Below are 22,530 nucleotides of genomic sequence, written 5' to 3' on the forward strand. Positions count from 1 at the left end.
CCCCCTCTGTAAAATCCCCATGCCTACTGCAAAGGTTCTGAATAATGCCTGCCCTGCCAACTTTGGCAAGGGCCACTGCGTATCTTTTCTCTCACCATAGTCACGCCAGTGCGTAATAAAGAGCTGATGCTGGGCAAACAGACGATGAACAAACAGTGCGTGAAGCAGTATTTGCTACCGTTTATTATTAGTAGCAGTGTTACTATTAGTACCTACTACTATTATTTTATCCCAGGGAGCAAAAGCCTGTAAGGGCCACAGCAACATCTCCTAGCTGGTGAGGCCACGTCTGCCCCCTGGGCGGGTGGAGGTGTGAGCAGCTTCCTTATCTTGGCTCCAAAGCAAGAGAGGGCTGGGCCCAGCTGGGCTTCTTCCAGCCGAGCTGGGGGCAGCCGTGGCTCTGTCACTCTGCCCAATATTTTTAAGCCACATTTGGTGGCTTTCCAGTAGCAAAATGACTGGAAGTAAACAGTGCTCATATCCCCTTCTTTCTTCTCTCCCTCTGCAAATCCAGAACTGAACAAAAAACACCAGTGGATCCCACCTACACGCTGGGGCAGCAGGCCCGCCCCCGACAGGGGAGATCCTCACAGACCATGAATTATCCAGGAAACACATCCAGGGGCCTCCGGTCAAAAGCACTATTTATTTGTACAGCCAATAAGTATTAACTTGGGTTCTTTGAACTTTGAAAGCTCAAACTGGATGGAGAAGAAGTTATTTATAAAGAAAATCTAGGGCACACAAATGGAAATGACAAATTAGATTCAGGTGTGGCTGGTGTTCAGCAATCAGCTTTTTAATTTCCTTTAAGAAAACAACGCCAAAGACACATGCCCCCAACTTTTGGTTTGTGAAAACCCATAGTTGAGTTTTCTAAAGAAAAATTACAAGCTAGAGCTTGTTAATATCTGCCAAACACCACTGGGCTTGATTAGGTATAATTAAACACAAAGTGAGCGACACTGTAATTAAATGGCAGAAATGAATCTTTTTATGCTTGAAAATTACATTAATTTTTGTGTGATTTTCTTCCTAAGGATGTAAACAGTTTTCCAAAGAGAAGATGTCTTTAAAAATAGGAAGCCCCGCATGCACCCGCGGGGAGGGAAGGGTGCTGTTGTTTACAAGAATTAACTTTTTTCACATTAACTAAAGTCATCCCAATAATTGCTTAGCAAAGCTTACTTTGAAAACCGTTCCAGAGACTTGAAGTCTGTTTCCAGAGGCTCATGCAAAAACTAGTTTCCTGATTTACTGCCGGGAGGCGATCGTGTTAAAAGTACACTGTTGGCATTAATGCTCGGTGCGGAGGAGGGGCCGTGGGCGGGCAAACTCTAGACGGTGACAATTCAAGTCTAACGTGGTCACTTCGGGAAAACAAAAATCATCTCCCGCTCACTCTCACGAGCCCCAGGACGCCACCGAACACTCACGCACACGGTCGTGGTCAAAACGCCCAGCGTAGCTTGCTTACAGAGACGTGGAAATCATACTCGGTATATTTTGCCTCGGAAATAGGAAAAAGACATTATTCATTATCTTTATCATAAACTTTCAAAGACTAAAACTTAAACCCTGCGGTGGGGGAGAGAGTAAATAGGGCTCAAGGGGATAAAGTCCTCAACACAGATTCTAAATGGCTCGGTGACCCGTCACATATTTTCCCAAAGATTCAGGAAAACGACTTCCTAAGCTGAGTTACTAAAAAGAGCCGAAATGACAGAGATGGTGCTTGGGGCTCTGTGGGAGGGACCTGGGAACCGAAAGGGCTGCTGAGATGCTAACGCTCTGCGTGGCCCCAGGGCAGCGCTGGTGGGCGGAGCCAGCGGAGTGGGAGGGACGGGTGGGGACCTGGACAAGCGGAGGAGGAGGGCGGGGAGAAGGCTGCTGGGAGCAGCTCCTGCATCGCACACGCTGGGATATTTGTCTGTGTTTTCAAAGTTGGTCCTAAGCCACTGCTTCTGGAGGGAAGTCGATCATTCTAGAACAACACTGTCCAATATGACAACCATAACCTCACATGGGGAAACTTAAATTTCATTACTTAAAATGAAATAAAATAAGCAACCCAGTTCCTCGGTGACACCAGTCACAGTTCACGTGTTCGATAACCACAGTGGCTCGTAGCACCCGTGTTGAACAGCACAGGTAGAGACCATGTGCATCAGCACAGAAAGTCCTTCCAGGTGTGCTGTCCTCGGGCATTATCAAGGCGGGAGGCAGACGGTGACCCCAAGAGCCCCCCCTCCCCCCGACACTGTCACTTACTTACAGTGATGGTGGACACAGCGACTAACCTCTGTGTCGCATCTGTAAACAGGGGTAGTTATATATACTCCCCACTTAAGACGTATGCTGTAAGAATTCCTTATGTCATACAAAGATCACACAGAACCTGGTTCACTATAATACATGTTGGCCAATGTTAGCTATTTTCATTGCATGGTATATATCACAGACTCACAATTAAAGACATTTTGAGAGAGAGTCCGTATTTTTTAGGTTAAGACACACCCTGTAGATGAACACACGCAAAGTATCCAGGGTGAGAGGTGAAAATAAGTACTCGTTTAAAAAGTGGCCAAAGATGAGAAGGGTACTGCTCTCAACAAGCATCAAGGGTCTTATTGAACCTGGAGCTGCTGCGTAGACTCCTTACGCTCTCACAACTGAAAGGAAGTAAAAAGCGGTCGGGAAGCGCTGACCACACACCACAGGTGAGCAGAGCACATGCTGCCCCTGGAAAGCTCTTCCAGCACCTTCCAACAAGCCCAACTGCATGTCCCAATGTAGAGACCTAACCGTGGGAGAGTAAGCCACACCTCGTGAAAAGGCAGGACTGAATGCCTTCCAAAGAAAATAATAATTAGGAGTAATAAAACCACAGATGGAAATTTTAACTACACCTGCTTACCCAAAGTATTTCCAAGCTTGAGTTTTAAGGTATAGATATATGTTTGTAATTCGAAGAACCTCATGACCCGGAATTTATTTTGGATAGACATGATAGTAGAAAAATGGACAGAAGTTTTCAATTATGCTCAGTACAGCAGAATAAGTTACATAATAATGTTAGAATCAAGATTATTAGAAACTCTACGCTTGGTGAAAATGCTCTTTTAAAAATTCTTAATATAAAGAAAACTTTAGTTGTGGCTATCAATAATTTGATCCAGCTTCCCTACTTTTTCATAACTAATTATAAAATATTTGCTATTTATTGTGCTTTCAAAATTTCAAACACCACTGGTAGCCAAAAGGGTACAGCTCAGTTAAAAAAGTAAAGACTCTTGGGCTCACCTGCTTCATTACAAATTAACAGGTAACCCCCCCGCAATGATATAGTCAGTATTCCAAGCAACAAGCAAAGAGACTATTTATAAATGTGGTTATCTAACAATTTAACGAAAACTTAGTCTCAGTGAAAAGAATAAATTTTGCCTTGATTTGCAAAGCTTGGAAGTGACAATTAACCAGTTGAACATACTTGTTGATTTAAGTGATTTATCTGATTTTAATATACTCAGAACTTACTCTTCTTTCCTTCGAAAGATGTATGTTCTTGCTAAAGATTTAATAAAGGCAGCCTGGAAGGAAGCAACTGCAAATTCCTGAGTGGACAGTTTAGAAACTTCCAGCTCCAAAGTAATGGTTTATAAAAAGCTCACATCCTTTGCCTTGATTAACTAACTAGAAAATAAAAATGTATTTTTACTTCCATAGGTGTATTTGACTCCTTTGCCTTTCTCATGTTTTACATTTTAGACCCTGAGCGAGGCTCACTTGCTAATTTTATTTACTAAGAGCTAAAACCAAGCTAAAAGACTTGGCAAAACATTATTTGCAACACACAATCACACATTCATTAACTTTTATATTACTAGATTTAACTGTCACCTTCTTTTCCAAAACCTATCCGAGGTTGACAGATCCGTCCACTCCTTGAGCAAAGATTCGCTAAGTGTCTGTCACAAGGAGCTGGGTGGTCTGTTTAGACAGTGAGGGTGAAAGCTGAGGGGTTGCCTGCCTGCAGGGTGGACACCTCAGGACAGGCAGGAACACGCTCTACATTTGTAAGTTTGTGCTTCTGAGTGGGTCCTGAGAATCTAATATTTCAGTGGCGTCGTTACCTTTACTTTTACTCTTTCTCACTCAATGTTTTGTCCTGGTCTTTTTTTTATGAGGAAAATGATCACAAATATTAATAACTAAAATAAGTACACACAGGCAGGGTTATTCAGATTGTTTCCTTTTGGCTGCTCCAATAAAGTTGGACAGCTACTGCAATACTCGGGGAAAATTACTACCTAATGAAAAATACTTCTTATGGATATCTGTGGGAAATTATGAAATACAGAAACTGTTATCAGATAATCTCAGAGGATGGATTTAAAAAAAAATACTGCGAGCTGATAGAACCTTCATCTTCATTCTCTAGATAAAGGATGAAGGTTAGGGAGCAATTTCTTAGAAATGATTCACTCATCTCTTCGAATCTGTGATTCATTCATATTTTCACAGAGATTTGACAAAAGAACTCTGAGGGGTAGAAACATCACTGTTTTCCTCGCGGGCACAATAGCATTCTTAAGTACTTTGTTGACAGATCCTAGATATGCAGCCCTCCTGTTATAAAGGACCTTTCTACATCCAACAGAGCAAAACCTATGTCTGAAAACATCGGCCAGGGTGCTCCAGCAACTAGACACCGCGGAGTTCAAACTTCAGCCAGTTCCTTCCAAGCGGACGGCACAAGAAGCTGAAAGCCAACATATCAGACACAACACCCAGAGAGGCCATCCACCAGGAATCACTTGTGGAATGCATAATTCTTTGTTTCCTGCTGTTTGCAGACCATCGATCAAAAATCTATGAATGACAAGACTCAAATTCAGAGAACAGCAGACTGTAGGGGAAAGGACTTCTCTTTGAAAAGTCACTTAAAATAAAAAGACACATCTTTTGTTCCTTTTCTAACAGGAAGACCTTGGTGCATTCTTTAGAACAAAACGATACATCAATTGTCCACAACTGGCAACGTCTTCAAAAGGTCAGAAAATAAAGCAAATGCATGTGCGGCTCTGAACATGCTCACGACAGAGTGCCCAGGAACGCCCAGAACTCTGAGTCCACCCAGTTGGAACACAGCTGCCTCACAAGCAGTGGTGAAAATGAATACATTGAAGATGATCCTGGGAGTAGCATATACTCAAAGTGGGAAAATTAACAATCATACTGGCACTGTCAAAGGGATGTTCAAAACCCTGGCTTGGAAAAGAACTGCGACCTTGGAGCCTGGTTACTTAAGACACTGCTGGGCCCTGTTTTTCTTGACTAGCAATTGTAACCTTAATTTTAAGAAAAAGAAGGCCCAGTAAATGGTATTATTACCATTTTCTGTTATCAATGCTTTATTTATAAATCTTTAGCAGAATGCTGATTCTTTTAATTAAGGCAAATAAACCTTAATGATTCTACCCTTTTTTAGAATTTATTTTATTGAAGTCTAGTTGATTTACAATGTTGTGTTAATTTCTGCTGTACAGCAAAGTGACCCCATTATCCATATACTTTTTCATTACAGTTTATCACAGGTCACTGAATAATTCCCTGTACTCTACAGTAGGACCTTGTTGTTTAATGATTCTATTCTTTCAATAAAATACAATAAACACTAAATTATACACAACAATGGCATTTATTGAATTACGGTTATTAGAATCTATTTCTTTTATCTCAGTAAGACACATGGATCGAATGTATTGAAAAGGGAATTGTGCAATATTTGGCTAAAGGGAAACCAAGAAATCTTCACTAGTCATTAACTGAAAGAATTTAGCGGAAAAGAACACATTTTAAAGACAGAGGTCTACAACTTTCCCACACACCCGACAGTTACCTTGGACAACTCCATGCCTGGCCCACACTGCTTGCAGAGAACACAATTTCCTGACTGATTCCTGAATTCCTGTTGTCCACAGTCTCCTGTTTCACAGATCACTCTACATGCCTGAAATAAATGTTTCACAACACGTTATCTTAAGGGAAGTTAATTCTATTTTTCACAAAAAAGGAATAGTATCTTCAGTGTTATTTGCATAATCACTGAATGTAAACATTAATTCAGAGCGAGGCCAACTCAGTTTTCACTTCAGGAAGAATAACCACTTTCTGGAAAAGTCAGTGGGACAATTCAATCAACAAGCCTGATTCCTCTCTGTATTCCTTGAATGAGAGTTCTCTTTTTCTGGATTTAACTGCTGTCTTCTGACACTTTTCTGAGTACCCAAGGTAAAAAACAGGTAGAAACTGCTCTCTTTTCTAAGTAAGAAGATGTATAAAAGAACAGTTATGCAGAGACCGAGGTCCTTTTGCAACCTGAAAAAGTCTGAATTCAAGAATTATATTTTTGCTCTTTAAGAAAACATATCTCCCATAATGAGTTGAATAAATAAGTAAATGGAATACATATACTAGTCCCAAGAGCTCTGCTATTATCCTTTAGACATATCTGATACCCAGCTTTGATGCAGAAGTTTTTCAGCTGAATTCCATTTACTTAGAGTTCATCATTCAAAAAATTCTGACAATCGTGACATCAGTAAGATTCCTGAGAATGATGAAAATAACAGTGGCCCAATTCTCTGAATGCTTCAGAGTAAAAGTGTCATGTAAACATGAACTTACGTTCCTACTGATTGCCATCTTGCCACTTAAATTGGACCTAACAATATACTTGTTTTAAAAAATTAAAGTATAGTTGATTTACAATGTTATGTTAATTTCTGCTGCCCAGCAAATTGATTCCGTTATACATATATATACATTCTTTTTCATATTCTTTTCCATTATGGTTTATCTCCAGATGTTGAATATAGTTCCCTGTGCTATATAGTAGGACCTTGTTGTTTATCCATCCTATATGTAATAGTTTGCATCTGCTGACCCCAAACTCCCAATCCATCCCTCCCCCATTCCCTCCCCCTTGGCAACCACAAGTCTGTTCTCTATGTCCTAACAATAAACTTTGGTTCACAGCATAGGACTTAAATGCAAAGATTATCTGCTTTGCAAAAACAAAGGTTGTAAGTCATTTTCAAGATACAGTCTTTATTTCTTATTTTACCTAAAAATGTAAGTTCATCTTATACACACCATCCTACAAAAGTGTGTATATCTGCTTCTTAACAGACGGTATTTCATTAAAAATGTTGATATTAACAGAATCTCAGACTGGTGACAACATTCAGTTTAAACTCTTACATCAAGTAGGGACTCCCTCAGTAACATTCTTGACTATTGACACAATTTTGTTTCCCTAAAGGAAAACTGAGAACCTTAGGAAGCACTGGGGGAACAGAGGCTGGTGTGTGTCATGTCCACGGCACAAGTGCACAGAAATGGTTTTTGATGGTTATAACAATGGGAGGTTATTCAGTACAAACTGTCTCCACCTTGGAGCAAATATCTATAATGAAGTCAGCCAACCTCCTTAAATAAAATCACAGCCTTAACCTCTAGAGCAGGCAGGAGGGAGAATCCAAGGTGGGGTTCAAGACCAAACTATGACTTGGGGCTAAAGGTCTAGTAATCACCTCCCACCTTTCTTAACCCTCATTAACAACCAATCTTTGAGGAGTTTGGTTTTATTTAAAGGAGAGAGGAGATTCCCCTCCACCACAAAGACACTGCATCGCTTTGAGAAAGAAATGCCACAGCTTCTCTTGTGGACCATTTCTTCCAATGTTTAACAACCTCAACTCAAGGAAGGGATGTTTTCCTTACATCTATCTGCATGTCAGACTCCAATCAGACCCCATTTCCTCTTACTTTGTCTTCCAAGAAGACTTCAGGAACTGTCTTCAGTGTAAATAATTCTTTTTATATTTGTAGATCATGACTGCATCTCCAGATTAAATGTTTCAGTCATTCTTTTGAACACCTTCATAGATGTTTTGTGTTAAAACTTTCAAACATTACAATTCTCCATCTGTCTTTGATGCTTTTTGAAACCAAGAAGGATATAAATAACTATATAAAACAATAGCATTTAAGAAATGATTCCTAATTTTTCACAAACTGTGAAGTCATGGGCTCCAAACTAGAATCTAAGGTCTTGTTAGGCTGTGCTGTGAGAGGCATCTGCCTATAAACTCGATGGAGCAGCACTATCATGCAGCAACGAGTGATGCTGTGATTTTATGATTTCGTCTAGATTTAAATAAATAATTGCGATCACTGTTACACAAGTCAAGACCCAACAGCAACCTTTGACTTATTAATTAAATGCAACAATGATAAAATGAATTTGAAAGAAAATTTTAAGATATGGGTTTAGAAATAGAAAATAGATTGGGTACTAGTTCTATGAATTCTTTCCCCACGTTATGAAAGTAAAGAGCTGACTTACCAAACAGGCTAGTAAAACTACAACCGTGAAAAATGCTTTCTGTTGTTCTAGTAGCACTTTGAAAGCCATTGCTCTCGTTAAATGTATTTCTGGTTGAAGAGCTCTAAAAGATAAGAAGATACAGTTAACATTAATAACATGAGTGACTGCTTTCTGTATTTACTATACAATGTTACCATTTACTATATACACTAGTAAAACATAATATTATTTAGTATGTTAGTAAAACATGATATTATTTAGTATGTTAGTAAAACGTAACACTATTTATGTTTTAAAAGGAATCACCTTTTTAAAGGATACCATAGACAAGTACGATGTAATTCTTTACAAATTTAGGTTATGAGAATTGAAGCTTTGTCTACCTACACAGTATATACAAAACTCCTGCTGGCTCTGAGTTCCCAGGCTACACATGCCTTTATTTTCTTTCTATCCAAGTCTCTACAGCGTCCAGTCGACTTCACCCAGCAGAGAATCACATTCAAACTGTGACTTATAGAAACCTTCCATTTATACGGGTTTAGTCATACAGGATGATAACAATGATAAAATAACAATTAACACATGCTAAGCACGCCATACCAGGTACTATTTTTAGCAGAACTCATTTCATCTTCACAACTACTCTAGAAGGTGGATACTGTCATTATCCCCGTTTTAGAGATGGGGAGACTGAGGCTCAGAGAGGCCTGAGTCACTTGCCCAAGGTCACATCGCCAGTGAGAGGCAGAGCTGGATGCAAACCCAGGTGGGTGGCTCCAATGTCGCCGTGTCACATACACCTGAAAACAACCTGCTCCGTTTAATAAAAACTGTGTGCTTGGGTATTGGGCCTTCAGCTCCACTAAGAAGCAGAAATAGCTAACATCTGGCATTTGTGAGCTCTTCCCCAAACCAGTGCAGCACAAATCATCTACTAGCAGAAAAATGAGCATTTATTTAAAACCATCTAAAAATCATTTACAAGTGATGAATTGGAGGCACTATCCTGACATTTCAGGAAAAGATAAACTAAGCCTCCTTATCTTTACCAGGAATGATCGAAAATGTAGAAATGAATGTTTTGTTTTGTTTTACAGATTCACTCAATGTCAAGAGAAGAGATTTATTTGAAAATGTTTAAAAAGTGAAGACTCGCCTGGTTGCTCCATTGATCAGAGAAAAAAATGGTTCCGTTTCTCTTTAACAGAAACCCAGAGCAGATAACCTGACTAACTGGAAAGAAACAAGAGCAGAGAACCAGAACCAAAGAGCTCAAGAAAAACAGCAACAATAACAAGAAAGGAAGCGGGCTGAGCAGGCTGCTGTCCTAACCGGGGACCAAGCAGCCAGCCAGGGGTGCACCCCACCCCCGCCTGGAGACCAACCCAGGTGGTCATCCCAGCTGCCCCAGCAGCTCCAACCACCAGGGCAATGAAAAATCATTTTTAAGCTTGGCTGAATGAAAGACCCATTTTGAGTGAATTCAAACGGCTTTTTTTTTTTTTCTTTTCCAGTTTCTTGGTCATAGCTTTTTTTCCCCTTGCATATCTCAAAATCATCCAGCAATTACCCAACCATGCAACCTGCTGCTGTGTAGACAAAGGATTGGGGTCAGAAGATAAAATCACATTCCCCGAAAGGTATGCGTTAGGCTGTCTCTTTCCCAGCGGGGTCTTCGATTTTTTTTAAATGTGTTAATTTTTTAAAAGTAAAAAACATAAAATCTACATGGAAGTAAACTAATGTGGAAAAGAGGGTATAAATACCAAAGCATTTACATAAAACATGAGAAATGAAGAGATCAATAGAGTCTGTCCATAATCGGTCGATAATCGAGCATCCAGTTGACACAGAAAACTCTCCTGGGATACAGTGCGGATTACTGTGTAAGGCACACAAACACTGCAGCCTCTTCTTGGAAAGGCACATCAATCTAGAAGTCATGGTGCTATGCTTCTGACTTTGTAAGATACACCCATTTTGTGTACAAAAATAAATATGCCAACATATTATCAATGGCTTAGGTTTATACTGTGGTGATCCAGGGATCCAGGTGATCCCTCTTTACCCTAAAAAAATCTTTGTAGTGTAAATATTTCATTAATAATGGAAAAAATATATGAATAGTGCTCTTGGGGCAAAAAAGGTAAGTAACATGATCCTTTTTGAAAGTTTATAAACTAAAAAAGATGATGAGATAAAAACCACATATACACTACCAAAAAAAAGGAGAAAATTTGAACAAAGTGTACTATGATTTTTGCATCACAAAGATTTTGGGTCTTTTTTAGATGATAGGGTAGAAAAACATTAATGGAACTAGATCCAATGTGCTGATTTGTCTTATCTTCCCAACACACAGGCTAAATTGAGTAGTTTGAATGGGAAATACAAGGAGGGCACTGCTACACCTAAATTTCCAGGGGTACAGGTGGGTTTGTCCCTGCAGTTTATCTTCTGAACTCCTCGGCCCGGCACCTATGCCCTGTACAATCTCACCCGCCGGCCTGCCGGTCCCATCACGGGTCACTGCTCTCACTGCCCGCCTAGCTCAGCCGTACCCCGATACCCACAGTTCTTCTGGACACCCGTGATCCTGCCCTCTTGGTCTGGACAGGCTTTCGCTTTTTGGGTCCCTCTGGGAACCAGCTCAACTATCACTCTGCTGAATGCGGTCCACAGCCAAGCAGAGTGAAGAGAGGTGCTCCCTGGGGTTCCACAGCCCTTTCCACATCCATGGACAAGACCCATCACATTGCAGGTCAGTTTCACTCCCAGATTGAATGTTCCTTTAAAGCATTCAATTTTAGGATCACACCTAGAATTCTCTGTGTTCCCAGTGTCGAGCACAAAGGTGCTCAGTGAACGTTTCCGGAATTAACTAAGTGAATGAAGAAGCACAAAACAATGAAAAATACATTGTGGGAAACACCTGACATTTGCTTGCACGTAACAGATCTAATTCTTCTGTGGTGAACAGGATAAAATAAACATTCTGTTTCAGATTTATATAAAATCTTATTGCCTTCTCAAGGCATTCAGTGCCTTAGATTAGGACACAGGATTAAATGATATAGTGACATATTTTTAAAAATCCTAATTGGCTTAAAAAACGCAAACAGCTCTTCACAGAAGATTTCTTACACTGGGAGCTGGGGATTGAAGTGTGCCACTGAAATACGCCACTTCTGTTTTCTGTGGCTTCTTGTTTAACCTGGCTTTTTACGCCAAGAGGCTGGGATGTAATTTAGACTTGGGTGGGTGATCCTGAGAGCCGTCAGGGTGATATAAAGGCCAAGTTCAAATAGTCTTCTGCAGGTAAACCCCCCATAACTGAAAACAGCCTGGGCGTTATTGAGAATGGTCACAGGAAAATGGCAACCGGAACACCTGGGTTTTCAGTCCCATTTCTTAGCAAAGTCACTCTGAGACCACACATCTACAGAGACAAAAACAGACCCCTTTTCATGGGGTGAGCTGAGGGTCTGCTGAAATAATGCAGGTAAGATGCGTAGCCCAGGGCCTGGGACAGACTAAAAGCTCATGGTTTTACCCACGGTAAAAGCTGATGTTGCCGTGGTTCCTGCTGTTCTTGGGAGCATCACTTACTAGCTGTGGACCTGACCCAAGTCTGTTTCCTTCTCTCTGAATTGGGCGTTGTGACAGTACTGCCTCCTGGACGGCTGTGAGGAATAAGTGAGCTTAACAGCTGGAAGATGTGACTGTTCCTGGCCCAGAATAAGTGCTCCATACTCATTAGCAATGGTGGCCGCCACTGTTAGTGATATTACCCTTGAGGAGCAAATGGTCCAGTATGTGTGACAGTCCCTGAAGGCTGCAACCTTCTGGACAAATGTGGGACATGATGCAGACAGTCGTAATCGAGGGGCAGGTAGCGTTTCAGACCTCTGGACTGAGGCTGCAGAAAGCGTTCAAAGACTGAGAACAGGGTCAGTGTGAACTCAGCATTCGTGGTATCAAGTATCCCCACACAATGGGGAGAACGTTGAGGGCCGAAGGACACATGTACTAGAAACAGTGGAAACCAAAGCAAATTCATGCTTGGTGACCCCGAGGCAGGGCCCTGGCGCTCTGCCAGCTTGATTAAGGGCTGTACCCATCCAAGTACATCCAAGGGCTTAGCACCCAAGTCCCTTCCACTTAGCACAGTAGGACTACATCCAACCGGTCAACACGAACAAAGCTATGTAACCACGTAACACGTTGAACGAGCACCAACTCTGATGAAGCAGTTATTAGGTGCCTGAAAGGAGGTGGTGCCATCTGGGGGAGGACGCCGCACAGCTGTGCTTTGCAGGGACTCCCAGCTAAGCAGGGCTGCGGAGACTTTTCATACCACCTGGCCACAGACTGTTTAGAAATAAACAATTTAGCCCTCGCAGTGTTATAAGCGCGACCTTGAATTTCCTGGAAACAAATGAAATACCTTATGAAATGCTTTGGCATTCATAAAAAGAAGGAAAAGTTAATGAAATAACAAGCATTTAAGTAATAATATTTAAAATAAAAACAAGGCCATAAAAAGGTATTTACTGAAATTGCTTTTAACTTCTGGGTCTGGCCAAGGTAAAGAAATGCTTTTATAGATGGAATTCCGGGTTCTGTTTATTTGGGGGAGGGCTTGTCAAGCACAAGATACACACATTATGAGATTATGTACAACGGGCCCACAAGGATTTTCACAGTTTGCCTAAATATCAGGAGAAGACCAAGGATGCTGGTTTGCAGGAATCTAGGTGTGTGGCATTCCTGCCTCACCATCTGCTCTACAGCAAACGCAAGCAGGCGTCAGGAGAACCAGGCAAGCAAAAAAGAAGAGGTGGGAGCCCAAAGCACAGAGCTGGCAGACACTCTGTTAAGCGGCAGATAAAGTGGCTGCTTATCAAGTTAACCTGCTCAGGCTGCTCGCCCGAATGAACGGTAACGACCAGGGAGGCGTCCTGATTGGCCATGCTCACGACCAGGGAGGCGTCCTGATTGGCCATGCTCACGACCAGGGAGGCGTCCTGATTGGCCATGCTCATCTGAATGAACGGTAATTAACAGGGAGGCGTCCTGATTGGCCAGCCTCTAGACGGGGTAAATCCAACAGATGCTGACACGAAGTGCAGCCCCCTTCCCGTCCTCGTCCAGATCCTGAAGGCCTGGGCTGGTGCGTCACCAGGCAAAGCTCAGGGTTTCTGGGAGCAGCTGCGGAGGGGCAGCCCCCTGGATCTGAACCGCGGTGGCTGCTTCAACCTGCAGGTCCCTCCACTGCTGCCCCGTCTTTTGCCTTGGGGCTCTCCTATACACTGTGTCTCATCTACCATGCCTTCCCTGAATCTGTCAAACCGGGATCTCCCTAAATCTGGCACGGGAACCCTCCTTGGTGCTTCCATAGCACCCTGGATATCTCCCTGTCTCACAGGATCATTATCTGGTTCCTTCTCTCTCTTTGGAGCTCTTGTATTGCATCTTGCCAGGATGCATCGTTTCCTTCTGTCAGTACAGCACTTAATTTTAAAAGTAAGTTTTCAATGGGCTTCCCTGGTGGCGCAGTGGTTGAGAGTCCGCCTGCCGATGCAGGGGACGCGGGTTCGTGCCCCGGTCCGGGAAGATCCCACATGCCGCGGAGCGGCTGGGCCCGTGAGCCATGGCGGCTGAGCCTGTGCGTCCAGAGCCTGTGCTCCGCAACGGGAGAGGCCACAGCAGTGAGAGGCCCGCGTACCGCAAAAAAAAAAAAAAAAAAAAAAAAAGGCACGTTTTCAATATTAAAAATTGAAAAATTAGAAAGCCTGGCATCCATGAGTCCCACATTAAGGCAACATGAGCCACAGCTGAGCATCTGTTGTCCCGTCCATAGAAGAACATAGGCGTCTGGTGCTCCAGTCCCTACTCCTCCCTACTGTCACAGGGGGCAACCTTCCTTCATTCATCAACCAAGCCATTTGAGTTTACCATCAGTTAGGGTCTGAGGACTTCATGACAAGAACTGCGATTTCCCTCTAGAACGGTAACTCACCCAAAATATGTGCCCAACGTATGCTGAATAAATGAAGAAATTCGTTAGCTAGGGATAATATTTTTACTCTTAGGGCTGTTGTAAGGGATAAAATAATATAGGGGGAAAATCTGTGCAACCACAGCTTGAGCTTGAACTATAAGTGATGGTGGTAGCACACAATTCAGGTGAGGACCCCATTTTTGAATATAGGTCTATAATATCAACAAAGATCACCAAGGAGGAAGATCTGGTAGGTATCTTTCTAATTTTAACAATTCAGTAACCTTTTTGAGAACAGTCTTTATTTGTGATCTTATAAATGACCAAAATATATGAATCTGAAATAACTCAAAAATCTGGATAATTTGTTTCACAATAAGTTGCTTAATTTTCTTTCCCCCCCATCCCTTCAAAGCCATTTATTGTCCAGCACACAGGGCATGCAACATGTAAACATTTTCATCTAGCACAACTGTATGAATATTAGGCCACGAAGCTACAACCAACTCATACATTTTTCCAATATGCAATAAGCTGAAATATTTTTAAAGAAGTCAACATTAAAGTACACTGGCAGGCTTACAATTTATAAAATCAGCACTGAAGTGACGCCAGTGCCACACATACGGCCTTTTACATTTAATGGTGGAACAGAATCATAAATGGCTGAGAATAATGTCAGTCCCATATGTGAAGAGTAAAAAATTAATTAATTTTCTTTTTTTGTAAATATCTTTATTGGGGTATAATTGCTTTACAATGGTGTGTTAGTTTCTGCTTTATAACAAAATGAATCAGTTATACATATACATGTAACCCCATATCTCTTCCCTCTTGCGTCTCCCTCCCACCCTCCCTATCCCACCCCTCCAGGCGGTCACAAAGCACAGAGCTGATCTCCCTGTGCTATGCGGCTGCTTCCCACTAGCTATCTACCTTATGTTAAAAAATTAATTAGAAATTTAGGGTACTGCTATTTCCAAACGGGGCAATAACCCCTAGCCTCTAGCTGTTCTTTGTCTTTGTCTTCAATTTCACTATATCCTGAAAATTGTTCTTCCTACACAGTAGGGTTGGCAGCCCTTTTTGTAGCCTAGGAAGCTCACGAAGGTATGCGGTAATAAAAATATACATATTGTTGTTGGCTGGGAAATGAGAATGATTTCCCTTTTCAAGTCAAGAAATATCTTCTACTAAAAACTCTACAAGCTTTAAAACGTTCTGTTGCCAAACACAATATCTTCAATTCCTCCAAAGTTCAAAAACATTAGGGGCCAGTCACTGCCAGGCTCCTATAATTTTTTTCAACAGAACTTAACCTAGGATACGGTTTTTTGAGACGAATTCTTTTCATTTCTCTGAGTTGTAGATGCTGTCATTTTTGCTTTAGGAAAATCAGTCATCGTGTTCTCAGAATGTTCAATCAACAAGCTCTTGTAACTAATGTACTCTTCCCCCAATTCACAAATGTTTCTCAATCCTAAAATACAAATAGGACAATTGTAGCATCAAGGTCTGAGGGGACCCCAAACATTGACACAATCTATTCTAGAGAACTGCGCATAATAATGTCTGCCACACAGCTGTTTAAATTTTTATTTTAGAAGCCTGGATGGATTCCAAAGTCCTTCTTTGTAACGTGTAGTGTTCTCCATTATAAGAGGCCTCCGTTCTTTTAGAATTTCCTCAGATTAGAGCCATCCGAGCAGACGGAGGGGAAGAGTTGGCTGAATAACATCTAATCTTGAGGTAGACAAGCCCCTTTGTCTTATATAATTGCTGAGGTTGGCTGTTCTCTTTTTAAAAACCCAGGTCTTAAGACGTCAGTTTAAAAGGTACCTATTCTGTGATGTGTGGACTAGACGATAACCCAATACTGTTTAAACATCTTACTTTTAAATGTAAACATTTGAGACAGATAAAATACGATGAACGAATTCACTGCTCAGCCGGTAAATCATGAAAGGAAACTGCGTTTCTACTGCTTGACTGTTCTTTTTCTTCAGCCAGAAGGTCATTTTAGAAAGGCTATGAACATTTAAGAATCAGCTGCCATGAGACAAACGCCTTGAACTGTTTAACTGTTCCTGGCTCTCCTATCACATAAGCAGCCGTCTCTTTATTTGGGGTGTACGTTTACTCGAGGGGGGTATTCTTATTCAACCTGTTGTCAACAGACAGCGCATGCTGGCCTTTTCCAGATTTTTAAATGCTTGACTTTAAATATTGATTCATCATATTTAAGAGGACTTGGCTTTCTTCATTAAAGATGCCTTCAGTTTTTCGTGCTGTGTTATATTTTGAATGGTTGAACTGGTTGCAGAGGATTGGGTTAAGCTTGGGTTCAGAGATTTAAATAGGTGAAGAAGGAGAAGAATATTCTCCTCGTGTTGGCAGAATTCCTCACTTAGGTTTCAAATGTCCCCAACATACCCTGGATTCACATATTAGAGCTACAACTAGTAAATTAAATGAACATATTAAGCACGGCATGTGATTATTACATGTATGTACAAACACATTATATATAAATTAAATTTGATGACCATCTAAAGTAAAAAAAAAATTTTTTTTTCTGTTCTTTTAAAAAGCCTCTTAAAGGTTACTTAAATTTAGTAGTGTCCCTTATTCAAGTCTTCTGGATAGGAAAGGCACTTTACATCGCAATTTCAAGTGCATAAAAAGCCTTCCTATGTCCTTACCTTTCAAATTCAAAATCCAGCCTGGACTCAGAGCCTAAAAATACCCCCATCAAAGAAACAAATAACTTCCATGAATGTCCCAGAAAATGCTAACACAACATCCTAGAGCTAGCACTTAGTATGGAAAAACATTCCAAAGTTAATAAAGCCATGTGGCCTCAGTAACAAAGTAGATGTCATGAGACACTTCCATGGGTTAAAAAGGAACAAACATAGAGCTCATGATAATGCACTATGTATTCATGTCAAGGCAGTATTTTCAAAATGAAATTGCATTTCTGTGTCTTGTATTATCCTCAAAACTTAATAAATATTATGCGAAGAAAAACTCTTTTTAAGTACCGACACTCTCTGTGAATAACTGTCAAAAACTGTCTTCCAGGGAAGGACTCTATTCTCACCCCCTCTAGTTACGTATGTTTAAATTAGATAATAAGCCGTGCTTGAAATAAACATGCTTTTAAACTACACCTAAGGTGAAGCTGTACAACAGGAAACATATGGAGTAAATCCTGAGCGAATGCAATATAATCTTCTCTTTTGCATACAAGTATCTGGTCATGAAATAACAACATATTAAAATAAATCCTTCTGTTTGCGGCAGTCATGTTTAACAATAACTGTTTCCTGTTTGTATAAAGAAATCGTCTTCTAGTAAAGGAAAACTGTCATTAGAGTAAAAACCACCCATTCATAAGTAGTTTGTTAAACTGTTTCAATTAAAGAAATATCGAAAAATGCTTATGTTTTTTCGTTGTTTTCAAATTGAGTCCTTTTATTAAAATGTAAAAAAAAAAAAAGTGACCTGGATTCCTTACAATGGTAACTGCAGGTTTGACGCATAGTTCGCTACCATCAAAACATATCGCTGTATTTGGGTGCTTCCAAACGTCAACCTCAAGCGTGTATGAGCTAAATTTCTGTTCCATGAAATGGCATGAGACCCTTGACCAGGGCTGTGAGAGCGGCCCTTCCCATCACTGTGTCTACGGGCTGCTGGCACATCCTCCGAGTGCCCTCCCTTCCCCTCCCTAGCTCCCTCTGGCCCGGCCGGCCTGCAGACCGCTTCCCGCCAGGACGGGCTGGAGCGCCCCCGTCCAGGCCCCGGGAGAGACTCGCGCACACACTTACACACTCACGCACCTTCGCCTACATGCAGCCTTTCTATTTACAAGATCCCTGCACAGCGGGGCTCAGCGCGGCCACTCCCGTCGCCCACGGGGGCCGGGGGGTGCTCACACCCACCGCTGCCTCCAGCTGCAGCATCTCGGTGGCCTTGCTGTCAGCCTTCCCGGGAGTCGCCTCCGCCGGTCCTGTCCTCCCGCCCCCTACTCTGCACGCGAGCAGCCCAGGCCGGCGCCCCCTCCCTCCACCCGCAGCTGCCTCCTCTCCGCGCGCGTCCCGTGCGGATCCGCCGCGCGGCGCGGCGCCACGGCCCCGGGGGCGGCGGGGCACCTACCTTCCCGGGTGCCTGGAGGCTGCTCCGCAGGTCTCGGCGGCGATCTGACGCTCCGGTACGCGCTGAACCGTGCTGAGCGCGCGGCACTCGGTGCGGCGCTGGGCCGGGGTCCCCTCCGCGCGCGCACACCCGGCACGTCCAGGCGCCGCGGGTCCGCGCTGCCCCGTAGCCCGGCAACGGCCACCGCCTCCGGCCCCGCCCACCTGAAGCCCCGCCCACATCGGAACCACCGCCCACCACCCACCCTCTGGGCTCCGGGCTGCGTCCCCGCAGTCCCCCGGGTGCCCCAGGCCGCGGTCCAGCCGCTGGTGGCCCCCGGGCTGCGGGAGCTGCTGACTGCATCCCGCTGGCGGACCTGGGTAGGAAGGAGGGGGCTCACCAGGACCACGGAGAGCGGGGCTGTGTCGAGAACCTGCCTGCGGCTAGGGGGACGCCTTCGCGTCCACCTGGACCTGTTTCCAGGCCCTTGTGCCTCTGCGCTGCCGGTGACCTTCTACCCCGCGCCCGCCTCTGCGCCAGGAAAGGCCCGGGAAGCTATGTGACACGTGTGCGCGGCGGGTGCGAATCACCAGGACCCAGCCCATCAGCCGCCTCGTCATTCGCAGATGCTTTTCCCGGCGGGCCCTCCCCATTTCGCTCGCCGGACATTGGCATCCAGAGGTCGGGGTGCGTCCACCGCCTCGGCGCGGGCACAGCCCGGTCCGGCCCAGTCCCCCGGGGATCGTGGGCCGCGCAGGTCCGGGCTTCGTGCCTCCACACGCGGCTCGAGGACGGTGTCGAGACTTCTCCACTTTGCGCGCTTACGAAGCAAGGCTAACGGTGCCCGCTCTACAGATTTAGTGGAAGGAGTAAAAGAACCATGTACAGAACAAATAGGTTTTCCGCACTACAATGCTGTAGAAATGTAAGCAATTGTTCATACGTCCAGTGAGTAAGTGGACAAACTTCCCCCCAACCCAAGAGACTGCGCACGCACGGCATTGGTGCAGGGGCGCCCACCACTTCCTGTGTTGGTTCTGATTTCCCCGGCACACCTGCACGTCTCTTTGAATGGAACCAAATCCCATGTTTCCTTTCTATACCGCAAGGCCCATGGTAGCGGTCAATAAACGTTTGTTGAGAGAATGAATAAGTTGTCACAGTTGGTCACCAATCCGCCCGTCTCATGACCCCTCACTGAGAACGGGGAATGCGCTACTAGGTACTTGTAAAAAATACATTAAAAATATCCTTCCAAGTGTCAGCCTCAAGGCTGTCATGGCCGGAACAGAAACCGCAATCACGACTTATTTTTAACCATTTACAAATGATACGCACTGTCCTACCTGAACGTCAAGGCGAGTGTGCCTGTCCCCAGCCTACCTGTCGGCTGTGATCTGGGACCACATCACACCCCAAGGTTCCCTAACAAGCTCGCCCTTAGATGGAAGTTACCTATTTGTCTAACTAGACCTCACCTTCCCGAGGGCACAGCTTATTTTCTTCGTAGCCCAGAGCCCAGCACACAGGGCATCCTCCGGCAACCGTAGTTAAGCTGACTTACTGCTGCTTCTCTGTTAAGGTCTCACACACTCACCCCTTCCTCCTCGTTTTCTCTTCATCCCACCACCCCGTCCACTGCCAAACAGGCCCTCCGCACCCTTCCCCTGAATGTCCCGCCGTCAAATCTCCCTTCGAACCTCCCTCCCGACTGCTCTGTTCCACCCGTCCTGCTTCCCCCTGCCTTTCATCATGGTCACTGTCCAATGAAAAGATTTACAAAGATTCCTCACCGTGAAGAATGGCTTCCAGTCAGGGATTTCCATGTTTGGGCTCCACCCACATCTCCAGCTCTATCTTTCCTGCCTCTAGACGGGACACTTGGAGTTCTGGCCAAACTGGTCTGCGTGCCTTGCCTCCTGTGTGCCCTGAACTTGCCCTTCCTTTGCGCCCCAAGCTTCCTCTTTATGCTGCCTCCCCTGAGTTGGTAAGGGACCAGCTCAGTAGCCACAGCTCCCAGGAGTCACGGCGAGGTCTGAGGCCTTTTTACCACAATGACAGCACCCTCCTGTCCGGAGTTCCTGTGACTTAGCTTTCTTCCCCAAGGACTTAAAAGGAGTCCTGCTTTCGAGAAGCAGCGTATTTTGCTCAGACTTGCATCTCCGAGAGTATCAAACATTCACACGGATGTTCACTAAGTGTTTTCTGAGAGGAACTTAATCTGCCAGCGCAGGAGCTACTTTGTTTTTTCTCTGGCCTCCCTTTCTACTTAGAGACAGCGGCACGTTATTTAGTTCACTCATTCTTGCATCATGTCATCTGTATGTGACTGCTCTTCCCCGTGAGCCCGCTGCTAGCTCTCTGCGGACAGATCCTATTAACGTACACAGCCTTTGGCATTGCATATTCTGGCCTTGGAGGCCAACTGGCCGTTGGCTAGTTGCATGCCCTTGGAAAAGTTACTTGACCTTCCCAACTTTCTGTATCTTCTACCGTTGAAATAAGTTGTTTCACTGGTCGTTGTTAAATAAGATGCGGTATTTAAAGAGCTTGGCCCAATGCCTGGCACACAGTAAGTGCTCATTAAATGGCAGCCATCGTTGGCAGGGCTGTACCTTTTGTCAGGCACACAACGCCAAGCATCAAAAATCGATGATAACTGAAATGGTATTCGGCAGTGGAGAGCCGTTGAACCTCTGCACTGTAGCTGTCAAGTGCCTCTTACTCTTTAAAGAAGAGGTCGCTTAAGTTAACAAATGCTCCCCACTTACCTCACTTTGAGTGTAAGTGACCTGGGGACAGTGTCTGAAGGAAGGAGGACCCAGTGGTGGTACAAGAAGAATCATATGACTCCCAGGCTCTTTCAGAATGAAGCCAATGCTTAGAATTAGGGCTGCAAGCATTCTCTCCCTTTAGAGCACTGACTATCATGAATGAATTGAAATTTTAGTGAAAAGGCTAAATTGTTTTTTTTTTTTTTGGCCGCTGTGGCTTGAGGGATCTCAGTTCCCCAACCAGGGATTGCGCCCAGGCCCATGGCAGTGACAGCCCGAAGTCTTAACCTCTGGACCGCCAGCGAATTCCCTGAAAAAGCCAAATTCTTACGAAGATCTCGGCAGAGGTGTTGTTTTTAAGACTATGTTACGGGTTGGTTTTCTGAAGCTAGTTTTAGCAATATCTAAGCTGATACGCAGTCTATTTGTTTAGAATATATTCCTAAAAAAGTTGAACCAATGAAGTAACAAACTTCTTGAGAAAATAATTTCAGTGATAAGCTAGCTCACTGGAAGCAAAATTAATGGAAAATTGTTTGACTTTCTAGTAATTTCCATGTAAAGCACTATTTCATGGGAAAAAGGAATAGAAAGCAAGCTACATGAGACTCCTGAATTCTGTCCCTTTGTTCACAGTGCCTAGCACGTGGTAGGTACTCATTAAAAATTGGTTGAATGAATGAATAAATGGGGGGCCACAATCTCAAAGAGTTGTAAAGTTTGCCAAATATAGTTAAGAAAATAAGGGGGAAAATAACCAAGACCCAGCTATTTAAGTAATTCCCAGCACCCACTGCTGCCAATCAGACTATCAGCGTAGGGCTGGGGCCTGATGGGGAGCCACTTGCCCAAGGTCACACACCAAGTTAATAACAAAGCAGGATCCAAAATCCAGGCTTCCTGAACCCTAATATAATCATCACCGTACCACGAACGCTTAAATTAATACACATGAAAAGGCCAAGGAGGGTATTTATTTAGTTGATATAATGTCAAACTCATGACATTTATAGAGCAAATGTGCTATAAGTTGCAGGACTTGCACTGACCCTGGTGAGTTTATGACACTGCGTTGGCCAGACTCTTCTCATGTGTTTACTGAGAGGAGAAACGAGCCATTGACTCTCCTTCTCTGCTTCCCGATAAATACAGGGGACTCTTCCGCACGTGGCAGAATTAAGGAACAGGCTCGCAGGGCAGCAGCCAATGAGGCT

The 22,530-nt window shown here is 43.7% G+C and overlaps 1 protein-coding gene across 1 annotated transcript in view; it reads right to left on the bottom strand.

Annotated features, from left to right (window-relative positions):
• TNFRSF19 (TNF receptor superfamily member 19) overlaps positions 1-22,530 on the bottom strand; it is a 90,777-nt gene that overhangs the window by 63,979 nt on the left and 4,268 nt on the right. Inside the window, exons 2-3 of the mRNA XM_024755302.1 lie at positions 8,414-8,516; positions 5,903-6,013 (exon numbers count right to left, since the gene is read on the bottom strand). Of these exons, the coding sequence (XP_024611070.1) occupies positions 5,903-6,013; positions 8,414-8,482 (180 nt within the window). The 5' untranslated portion in view covers positions 8,483-8,516. The remainder of the gene's footprint in view (positions 1-5,902; positions 6,014-8,413; positions 8,517-22,530) is intronic.

The sequence above is a fragment of the Neophocaena asiaeorientalis genome, unplaced genomic scaffold (genome assembly GCF_003031525.2).
Source record: "Neophocaena asiaeorientalis asiaeorientalis breed wild unplaced genomic scaffold, Neophocaena_asiaeorientalis_V1.1 scaffold443, whole genome shotgun sequence".
Taxonomy (NCBI): Eukaryota; Metazoa; Chordata; class Mammalia; order Artiodactyla; family Phocoenidae; genus Neophocaena; species Neophocaena asiaeorientalis.